The sequence below is a fragment of the Giraffa tippelskirchi genome, chromosome 4, assembly GCF_054371585.1.
Source record: "Giraffa tippelskirchi isolate mGirTip1 chromosome 4, T2T-mGirTip1v1.2.pri, whole genome shotgun sequence".
Classification (NCBI taxonomy): Eukaryota; Metazoa; Chordata; class Mammalia; order Artiodactyla; family Giraffidae; genus Giraffa; species Giraffa tippelskirchi.
The window spans coordinates 193212418-193223570 of NC_137278.1; the positions used below are offsets into that span (position 1 = coordinate 193212418).

At 38.9% G+C, this 11153-nt stretch overlaps 1 protein-coding gene across 4 annotated transcripts; it reads left to right on the plus strand.

Moving 5' to 3' along the window:
• The first annotated feature begins 474 nt into the window (after window positions 1–474).
• On the plus strand, window positions 475–9911 carry MAGOHB (mago homolog B, exon junction complex subunit). 4 transcript variants are annotated; one of them, XR_014081992.1, is made up of 8 exons: window positions 475–627; window positions 2464–2665; window positions 5265–5323; window positions 5969–6079; window positions 6160–6207; window positions 6830–7107; window positions 8286–8368; window positions 9120–9911. XR_014081992.1 is itself a non-coding variant. In XM_081589355.1 (7 exons), the coding sequence occupies exons 2-7, from the start codon at window positions 2509–2511 to the stop codon at window positions 9217–9219; spliced, it is 558 nt and encodes a 185-aa protein (XP_081445481.1). In that variant the 5' UTR covers window positions 475–627; window positions 2464–2508; the 3' UTR covers window positions 9220–9911. The 4 variants fall into 4 exon arrangements, 3 of the variants coding, with proteins under 3 accessions (XP_081445481.1, XP_081445483.1, XP_081445484.1); XM_081589355.1 differs by lacking the exon at window positions 6830–7107; XM_081589357.1 differs by lacking the exons at window positions 6160–6207; window positions 6830–7107.
• The last annotated feature ends 1242 nt before the right edge of the window (window positions 9912–11153 follow it).

Sequence of the window (11153 nt, forward strand, 5' to 3'; positions counted from 1 at the left end):
CAAACTTTCAGACCTCCTGTCTGATGGATTCTTTCTACTTTGTCTTGACTGGCTTCTTTGGCAGAAAACGAGCCATCATTGTCCAAAGGGGAGTGGCCTGTGTTTGAAATCTAGCAAGAGAAATGGCTGTACTACAGATCTGCATTCTGATCCTGGGCTTTTATCTTGACTCATCCCACTAACCTGGGGAATAAGGCCACACCCACCTCACAGGGTGCCTTGAGACCCCAAAAGTCAGAGCGACTTTCAATTTAGAACTTAGAGCAAGTTCGGAGTCCATAACAAATGCTTCCATATTTTACCACTCTGTGCTTTCCCAATATAATATGATCTAACTAATTTTGAAAATAATATGACCCTAGTAAAGCAAAGTTCAGGTCACACCGCACCCTGGACCCCGCCCGCTTTTCTCTCGGGCCGAGGAGGCTGAAAGGGCCGGCCCGCCGTGACGTGTAATCCTGGACGACTGACGTCATTGCCAGGCGCCGGGAGGCACGTCGCCTGGTCCTTCGGCGGGCTTTTCGGGGACAAAGATGTCTATGGCCAGCGATTTCTACCTGCGCTACTACGTAGGGCACAAGGGCAAGTTTGGACACGAGTTTCTGGAGTTTGAGTTTCGGCCGGACGGTGAGCGGAGGAGCGGCGGCTGCCGCAACTGGGCGCGATGCTGAACAGGGGAGAAGCGAGGCGGAGAGGCCGCGGAGGAGGCAGGGTGGGTGGGTGGGTGAGCTTGCTCGGGCTCACGAGTGTACATTTAGGTCGAGGAGCTTAAAAATGTAGGAAGCGTGCAGTGGTTTGGGGGAATAAAAGAGAATTAATCGGAGTCAATTATTTCAGAAAAGCCTATCCTGCCAGATCCTAAAGTTCAAGCTATAGTAATCAGAATCCTAGAATCAGTTCACCGGAAGGGACATTAAAGGCCTTCTAGTTAATCAGCCTAATACTTGAACATTTTTTTTTTAGAACATCCCCACCACGCGGTGGACCCATGGACGCTTAAAATCTTCCTGTAAACAGTAAATTTCAGACGGCCCATTCATCCGTTTTACTCATTCAGGCACTGTATGGAAGGCAACAAGTCTAGAAAAGCAAATGAGTCCTACTCTGAAGCGGGAAGCCAGACCTGTAGAAAAACGAGTGTAATGATGTCTTTGGGGTGCTTAAATACAGTTGTTCGCTATTGGATGCATCAAGACTATAAAAAGGGGGCGTGGTTAGTTATGCATGACAGAGTCGGAAATCTTTTTTCAGAAGGCAACAGTTGAGATGAGTATTGGGATGAGAGGACATATTTTCTTGGTCTCTGGGAAAAAAGGAGTCAGACTCCTGAGCGCCCTTTGAGCGGGGCAGGGGGAAATGAGGTGAAACTGCTAATTGCCCAAAGAATGTGCAGCAAATTCTACATTTTGACAACTCTGATTCTCTTTAGATACTTGTACTGTATATTGAACTGGTATTGTAACAACAGTAGTCCAACTGCATAGACTATTTTTTGAATGCATATTATGTGCTGGGCAACACGTAAAAACAAAAATTGAGGGTACAGTAGTGCAGAAGACTTTTTCATTCCCCTCAAGGAGTTATATCTTGGTGGATGACATAAACATAAAACTAAGCGTAAAGCAGTATGCATATTAGGTGCTGTGTTCATGCTTTGGGCAAAGTTCTGTGAAGGCATGAAAGAAAACTTAGGGGAGGATCACATACTAGGAAAAGGGAAGACTATCAGAAATGTCAGACAGAAGTCGGGGTGACTAGGTTCTACAATTACTTAGAAACCTTAATCAGCCCTAATCTCCCTGGTTCCCCCCAGGTCTTTACTAAATTTAGCTGAGGAGCCAAACTTACTTGAATTCTCTTTATCTTTTCTTTCTTTATGTGCTTCAGGGTCTTGGCCTGTGAACAGCTTTTAGCTGGTCCATGTCAATTTTAGCCAGTCACATAGATTAAGTAGTTTTTTTCTTAATCTTCAGTTCAGTTCAGTCTCTCTGACTCTTTACGACCCCATGGACTGCAGCACACCAGGCTTCCCTGTCCATCACCAACTCCCGAAAGCTAAGCTCAAACTCAAGTCCATCAAGACAGTGATGCCATCCGACCATCTCATCCTCTGTCGTCCCCTTCTCCTCCTGCCTTCAGTCTTTCCCAGTATCAAGGTCTTTTCCAATAAGTTAGTTCTTTCCATCAGGTGGCTAAAGTGGTAGAGCTTCAGCATCAGTCCTTCCAATTAATATTCAGGACTGATTTCTGTTAGGATTTACTGGTTTGATCTCCTTGCAGTCCAAGGGACTCGCAAGAGTCTTCTCCAACACCACAGTTCAAAAGCATCAATTCTTTGGCGCTCAGCTTTCTTTATCGTGCAACTCTCACATCCATACGTGACCACTGGAAAAACCATAGCCTTGACTAGACGGACCTTTGTTGACAAAGTAATGTCTCTGCTTTTTAATATGCTGTGTCTAGGTTGGTCATAACTTTTCTTCCAAGAAGCAAGCGTCTTTTAATTTCATGGCTGCAGTCACCATCTGCAGTGATTTTGGAGCCCAAGGAAAGAAAGTCTGTCACTGTTTCCATTGTTTCCCCATCTATTTGCCAAGTGATGGGACCGGATGCCATGATGCCATGACCTTAGTCTTTGAATGCTTTCCAGGATGTCTGGCTCTAGGTGAGTGATCACACGATCGTGATTATCTGGGTCATGAAGAACTTTTTTGTATAGTTCTTTTGTGTATTCTTGCCACCTCCTCTTAATAGCTTCTGCTTCTCTTAGGTCCATACCATTTCTGTCCTCTATTGTGCCCATCTTTGCATGAAATGTTCCCTTGTTATCTCTAATTTCCTTGAAGAGACCTCTAGGCTTTCCTATTCTGTTGTTTTCCTCTATTTCTTTGCAATGATCACTGAGGAAGGTTTTCTTATCTTTCCTTGCTATTCTTTGGAACTCTGCATTCAAATGGGTATATCTTTCCTTTTCTCCTTTGCCTTTTGCTTCTCTTCTCAGCTATTTGTAAGGTCTCCTGAGACAACCATTTTGCCTTTTTGCATTTCTTTTTCTTGGGGATGATATTGATCACTGCCTCCTGATCACTGCCACCTTGATCCAATGCCACGAACCTCCATCCATAGTTCTTCAGGGACTCTTATCTATCAGATCTGATGCCTTGAATCTATTTGTCACTTCCACTGTATAATTGTAAGGGATTTGATTTAGGTCATACTTGACTGGTCTAGTGGTTTTCCCTACTTTCTTCAATTTAAGTCAGCTCCCAGTCTTGTTTTTGCTCACTGTATAGAGCTTCTCTTCTTGGGTTGCAAAGAATATAATCAGTCTGATTTCAGTATTGACCATCTGGTGACGTCCATGTGTAGAGTCTTCTCTTGTGTTGTTGGAAGAAGGTGTTTGCTGTGACCAGTATGTTCTCTTGGCAAAAGTCTGTTGGCCTTTGGCCTGCTTCATTTTGTACTGCAAGGCCGAACTTACCTGTTACTCCAGGTATCTCTCGATTTCCTACTTTTGCATTCCAGTCCCCTATGATGAAAAGGACATCTTTTTTGGGTGTTAGTTCTAGAAGGTCTTGTAGGTCTTCATAGAACCGTTTAACTTCGGGTTCTTCAGCATTAGTGGTTGGGGCATAGACTTGGATTACTGTGATGGTTTGCCTTGGAAACGAACAGAGATCATTCTGTCATTTTTGAGTCTGCACCCAAGTACTGCATTTTCGACTCTTGTTGACTGTGAGGGCTACTCCATTTCTTCTAAGGGATTCTTGTCCACAGTAGTAGATACAATGGTCATCTGAATTAAATTTGCCCATTCCAGTCCATTTTAGTTCACCGATTCCTAAAATGTTGATATTCACTCTTGCCATCTCCTGTTTGACCACTTCTAATTTACCTTGATTCATGAACCTAACAATCCAGATTTCTATGCAATATTGTTCTCTACAACATCGGACTTTACTTCCATTACCAGTCACATCCACAACTGGGAGTTGTTTTCTCTTTGGCTTCGTCTCTTCATTCTTTCTGGAGTTATTTCTCCACTCTTCTGCAGTAGCGTAGTGGGCACGTACGAACCTGGGGAGTTCATCTTTCGGTGTCATATCTTTTTGCCTCTTCATACTGTTCATTGGGTTCTCAAGACAGAAATACTGAAGTGGTTTGCCATTCCCTTCCCCAGTGGACCATGTTTTGTCAGAACTCTCCACCATGACCCGTCTGTCTTGGGTGGCCCTACATGGCATGGCTCATGGTTTCATTGAGTTAGACAAGGCTGTGGTCCATGTGATCAGTTTGATTAGTTTTCTGTGATTGTGGTTTTCATTCTGTCTGCCTTCAGATGGATGAGGATAAGAGGCTTCTTAGTCTTCAATTGAGTATTTTCAGGGAAGTTTGATTCCAGAACACTAGTTCTTATCTGCCAACACTGTTCCACAATGTTTCCATCAGTAATAATGAGACCCAAAGACAGCAGTTCCTCAGAGATTCACCTTATTAAGATAACCTATCATTTTAGAGGATCAGGATCACGTTACAATTGTACCGAGGCAACTGACCAGCCATGAGGAGAAGCATACATCAGGGATTATATCAACATTAAATGACAATCAGATAACAAACTGACCAGCTTTTATGCAGAAGCAGCATGTAGTTTGTATTGCTTCTTAATTGCAGTTCTAAAATAGTAGCATTACCGTAATACATTGAATTGAAGGAAAATAAAAGAGAACATTTTGGAGTCATGGGGAAGGCATGTATTTTGGAAGAAGGTAGATTTATGTCTGAATCTTGTGTGACGCTGAGCAAGCTACTTAACTCTTGTTTTTCTCAACTGTGAATAGGTGAGAGAATGAAACCTACTTTTTAGGGTTGTTTTACAGATTAGATTAAATGCTCTGGGTAACTCAGCACCAATAAGACATTACTGTAAGGTAAACTTTAGAAGAAACGTTAGTTCTTTTTTCAGATTCCCTGTCTGAATCATGGCATAGCTTAAGAAAAAGGGTTTTGAAAATGACCCTCCTATTATATGAAATTGTACTGAAGGCATGGAGTTTAAACACTTGATTGGCTTCAACTTCAGGCAGCTTAACAGCAGATGCATATCCAGCATTGATCTTATGGCAGGAGGGAGGAAATATTAATGAAAGTAGTGTTATAATATGGTTTTTACCTTCAGAATTGCTTATGATGTCATTCTTTATTATTATTATTTTTAGCAGTTTTTGCTGTTATAGATTGATTTTTTTTTCTACTTCCTACAGGAAAACTTAGATATGCCAACAACAGCAATTATAAAAATGATGTCATGATCAGAAAGGAGGTACGTTCTTTTCAGATATCTAATTTTTTGTGTTAAGCCTGTTTTCCTCGTGTCTGTGTTTTTACTTACATATTTAAAGTACATCTAAGCCTGTAGAGAAAAGGCTGATTTATAGGTTAAAAAGGATTCTTTGTAGCATCTATAACAGCAAAAGAATCAATCTGAATATATTAAGTTGTAGTCCCACATTTGAGCATATCATTTAATTCATTTTATAATTAACTTGGTCTTTTTACTCTGCTTATTATTTAAAACTAATTGACAATCATGTTTTAAATACAGTATACATTTTAAATGAAAGTCTCAAAAGTTAGGTATAAGAAAGAGTACACCGCGTTAACTGTAATGTGTATTTGCATTTGTCACTGTTCACCTCATAAATTTTATGTTAACCACTCAGATATTTGATACAGGGTTTTAAGGAGGGAATAATGATACGAAGAGGGAAAAATATATTTTAAAGGAAAGGGCAAGAGGGTGAAGAAAAATCATAAGAAGGGATGAATGAGTCTCTCCTTTTAGAATCAGAATTAAACTTTTCTTTAATATTCTATTTGAATACTCAGGGTTTGTAATGCCGTTTTATTATTTCCATCTAAGTTGTGTCAAGGTGTAGACCCTGACATTTTTATTACTTGCTTTCAGGCTTATGTACACAAGAGTGTAATGGAAGAACTGAAGAGAATTATTGATGACAGTGAAATTACAAAAGAAGATGATGCTTTGTGGCCTCCTCCTGACAGGGTTGGCCGACAGGTTTGTATTTAGTAATTCTTTAAACGCATAAATTATAAAAATTATTAATATAATTGTTGTGTTTCTCCTTATTTATCTAGAATAGATCCTCATTGAATCTTGGATTTTTTTCATCTAGTCGGCACCTGGTAAATGCTTTATAATTGTATTTCACTTTGCATCAATTTGTGAGCTGCCTCCTAGTAATAAAGGAGGCAGTTTAGACATCTTTCTGAACAGTCTTCTCTGTGGCCACCCCTGCTAACCTAGGGTGTTTTCACAGTGTTAGGATTACTTTCCATTATAAGTTAAGTGCTTTCATTAGGAATAGTAAGTTCTTGCCTCCATGCGTGCTCAGCCCTGTCTGACTCTTCGATTGCATGGACTGTAGCCCACCAGACTCCTCTGTCTATGGGAATTTCCAGGCAAGAATACTGGAGTGGGTTGCCATTTCCTCCTCCAGGGTATCTCCCCGACCCAGGGACCAAAGCCAAAGCCGTGTCTCTTGCATCTCCTGCACTGGCAGGCAGATTCTTTACCACTGGCGCTGCCTGGGAAGCCCAATGAGTTCTTAATAAATAATAAAAATAGGTAGGAAAAAACACAAATGTGTGTTAAATTTGAGAATTGGGATTCTCACTATGTAAAATTCACTTTCTTCTTATATATAACTTTGAAAATTCTTATTTGCCTCTTTATACCCCAGAGAGAGATTTGATTGGTTTCTTTGTTCAAACTGACCATTGCCTTTGCCTGTCATATTCCCTTCAGAAAAATTGATATTTCTCAAAGGGCTGCTGAAGAGCTCTGAAGGCCTGATTTCACTCTGTAGAAAGAGTTTGATTTCTGAATTGGGTCTTTTCAACTGCTGGAAGAATGAGATATGACTGCAGGAGGAAGAAGTACTTAATTTCGCTTTTGTGTGTTCCCGAGGATTATACTGTATAACAACTTCTTTGACTAGAAGAAAATGTGGAGAATAGATGCTGATGCTCTGTAGCAGTAACTTAATGCTTCTTTTTAAAGAAACGTTATTTAGGAAAGCAAAGGTAATAGTTAACAGTATTTATTGTATTCACTGTGAACACTTTTAAGAAGTAAATTTAAGTCCCCATTTTTTTAGACGTATATATATATTGGCATTAAAAATCAGAAACAACAGCAGCAAACCTTTTATTATCTCTTAGACTCAAGGAGAGAGCAGTGTTTTCATCTACCCACTTGATCATCTGTTCATGTGTTTTGGATAATGGGGAGGATTACTTATGCCCTTGAAGTTGTCTTTCGGATCCTTAGGTCAAAGATTTTGATTGCTTGAGAGTCTTAGTTAATTATCTATTCTGTGTGTGCCATAAACAGGCATAATTAGATCTTTTCTGATCAAATACAGAACTGAGAGTGTCTTTAATGACATCTGTTAATTTAAACTGAAAACTCAATACAGACATAGCCTCTTAATTTTTCATTTTAGATTTGCAGATAAAATACGGAGAAAAATTTATATTTAGTTTTGTACACTAGAAGCATCTGTTTTATGTTGTTTTGTTTTACTAGTTCTTAATTGTAATTGTTTGTGAAGTCAAAAGAGTATGAATCTTTCAGTCTGACAATCCAAGATTTAAATCTTAGTACCATCACATTTTAGTGGTTGTAAATACAAACAAATTTTTTTCCCTCTGCTTTTGAGTCTTGGGCTTCACATTTGTAAAATCAGGCAGTAAAGCTGACCTGAGAAAGGCAGGCTTTATTAGCCCAGTTTTGGGGATTACAGAGAATATGTTTTTAAAGTCCCTATCAGTGGGCCTGATACACAGTAGGTGCTGAATAGTGCTATTATTAACATTATGCAGTTTATTTGTAGAGCCTGGTAGAAAGGAGAAATGTATTTGTATTTATTATATTAAAAATAGACTTATACCCATATTATTAGTTTTTATTGACATGGTAAGAAACATTTCTGTGTAACTCGGAAGTCTATCATTCATTTGATAGCATGTTCTTTATGAGATCTCTGGAGAGCAGGTCTTGATTCATCCTGATACTGGGGACCTCTGAGGAGTTGATGAGATTTTTACTTTACAGACATAGTTTATAGTTAACAGATTGTTTCTTTTTTATTTTTACCCTCTCTATCATGGCTAGAAAGCTTGCAGCTAAAATCGGGACCTCTTGGTTGTAAGAGGTGAATTTTTACATTAACTACATTTCTCTGTTTTATTTTTTTCAGGAGCTTGAAATTGTAATTGGAGATGAACACATTTCTTTTACCACATCAAAAATAGGTTCTCTTATTGATGTCAATCAGTCAAAGTGAGTATTAAAAGCATTAATAAAAGTTAAAGCATTTTGACTAAATTGACATAATTTATTAGAGAGGCTTATTTTAGAACCATAGTCAGATTGATGAGATTACTTTAGTTGTATCCTGTAGCAATTTATTATGTATACATAATCCTCATTTTTATATTAGTGAAGACTTGTTATCAAAAAAGTTAACAGTGTATTTTACTGATTGCCAAAAAGTCTTAGTCTGGATGCAGCCCCACAGAATTTAAAAGAAGTCCTTCTTGGATTTCTCAGCCTTATTAGTCCCATATGACATCATTTGCCTCCTTGGGTTTAATACTTGAAAGAAATGGAGAAAACCCCGGTATAGCTTAAGTATGACTGTAGCCGTACATGCCTTCCCAAGCTCTGTGTGTGATACCTCTTACCATCGTCTGAAAAATCTCTCTGCCTCCTATTATTTTTTTCCACTCTTTCCCCTCAAAATGTTCTTCTAGTGTTATTTTCCTATCAGTGTAACTTGTAATAACTTATTTGTTTGCTTAACTGGTTTTAGTGTAAAAGAGAGAGAGGAATTTCAGAGAAAAGTTCAGAGAAAAGATAGAGATAGAAATTGTCCAGTATGTCAGTTATATTAATAGTTATCAGAAAATCCTTTCTCCTCAGTTCCTTTAATTGTTTTGGGGTTTTGGTCTTTGTTTTAAGAATTAATTTATATTATTAATGTTGTTTCATTCTTGGAATAAAAAAGTAACTTTTATCTTTTAAATTTTAGGGATCCTGAAGGCCTTCGAGTATTTTACTATTTGGTGCAGGACCTGAAGTGTTTAGTGTTTAGTCTTATTGGATTACATTTCAAGATTAAACCAATCTAAACTATATGTTTTTTGAAACTGTTTATATTTAATTAAGGGGTGGGTGAGGGAGGATTTGTTCATTTATAATATTGGGGTTTTTATGAACGTGAAGCAAACTTTTTTGTATGCAAATTGAAAACAAGAAAATATCTAAGCAGGCTTAATGGTTATCTTCACTTGAGTCCAAGTGGATCCGGCAGTCGCCACACACATTAAACTCTGTAAATAAAAGCCACCTTTTGTTGAATTTTTGCTCCAAAAAAACATATCAAAGCCTGGATGGAGAGTGCTTGTGGTCCTTCAGGAGGCCAGATCTCTGATTCATTTTAAAGATGAAAATTGTTCTAGAAGGTGTATCCTATGACAAAGGGTCTTTCATGTAGAAACATGTAGCCAGATTCCCATCTGTTTAAAAAAGCAATTGTGGATCTCTTGTTTCTGCCATACCTGACAGAATTTAACTTTTGGTGCTCATAGAAGTTGTTTATAGAAGCTTTTGGATTTTTTATGTTTGTCACAAACTCCTCAGGGGCTATTCACATTTAAATGTTTTTGTGTAAGCAGTGATTTCCTCAAGGTTTCAAAGGTAAAGTCAGTACCTAAAGTTAGACATATCTTTTATTATGCGCCTATTCCCATATTTCACAATACACATATTTTGTATATCTGTGGGAAATAAATGAGTTCTCAGCTCTAAAAATTATTTAAAATTTAGACTTCTGTGCGTGTGTGTGTTTGTGTGTGTATTTGTATCTTAACTCCTAATGAACACAAGTCCCAGTCATATTTCCCAGGTCCCTTCAACCTCTTTCTGATCGACTTGATTACTTCACCTGTTAGTAACTCATACCCTGGTATTCTGTTACTTTTCCATCTGCACCTTCACTCTGAAAGTATGCAGTCCTGGCAGTCATCATCCACTTTGCCCAAAGATCCGTCAGGTCCCCTCCAGGCACCTTAGGATAGAGGAATCGGGGTTTGATGGCTAGCCAGGGCTCCGGAGCAGCTAGACCAGAGCAACTCTGTCCGGTAAACTTCTGTGCGATAATAGAGTCGCTGTCTATATGAGCAACCCAGTAGGGTAGCCACTGGATACTGCACATGTCTACTGTGGCTAACATAACTGAATTTAGAGTCATTTTAACTAAAAGTAATATTTTCCAACATTTTATCATGAAAAATTTCAAACATAGAAAACTTAAAAGACCCATATATGCCAATTTAGATTCTATAACATTTTTCCTTTACTGTAATAAGTCTAAGTCACGTCCTCTTGTTGGATTTTTCATTTACAGATGAAATAACCGGCATAATTGGTGCCAGTAGACTCTTTTTTTAAAAATGCTATTTAATTTTTAATAGATTGAGATAGCCGAATGAGGCTTGCGGCTACCCTTTGGATAGTGTAGCTCTGGAGCACGGCTTGGTAGCTTGTTTACTGTGGAGTGCATTAAAATGCGTATCCTCTTGTGGTGTGCCATGGAAAGTCACCCCATCTCCAAATCACCGCTGTGAAAGACTATGCTGTCATCCCCTCCAGGTTGCTTATATGAAAACAAGCATTTCTATTCAAGCTGTAGACCCTGATGAATGTGCAGGATAAAACCATGTTACACTGGATGTCAACCTCAAGGAGAAAAGGAAAACACTGTGGGCCCACAATTTTTGGTTGCTCCTCAAAATAATCATTCTGTGGGTCCTGTTGAATAAGGTAATCTACTCAGGACTGGGCAAGACTAAGGGAGAAAGTCCTTGGATGAGAAAGTCTTTAATGTGTTAACTCTGTCCTCAATCATAACTTCCCCCAGGCTTCCCTGTTTGCTCAGTGGTAAAGAATCCGCCTGTCAATGCAGGACATGCGTGTTTGACCCCTGGGTCGGGAAGATCCCCTGGAGAAAGAAATGTCAACCCACTCCAGTATTCTTGCCTGGAAATTCCCATGGACAGAGGAT

Bases quoted from the DNA above. Each gene is read 5' to 3' on its own strand.
- MAGOHB (XM_081589355.1), top strand. From the start codon at position 2,509: ATGGCTGCAGTCACCATCTGCAGTGATTTTGGAGCCCAAGGAAAGAAA. The intron at 2,666-5,264 runs GTGAGTGATCAC...TACTTCCTACAG, and splicing joins TCCAGGATGTCTGGCTCTAG to GAAAACTTAGATATGCCAAC. The intron at 6,080-6,159 runs GTTTGTATTTAG...TTATTTATCTAG, and splicing joins CTGACAGGGTTGGCCGACAG to AATAGATCCTCATTGAATCT.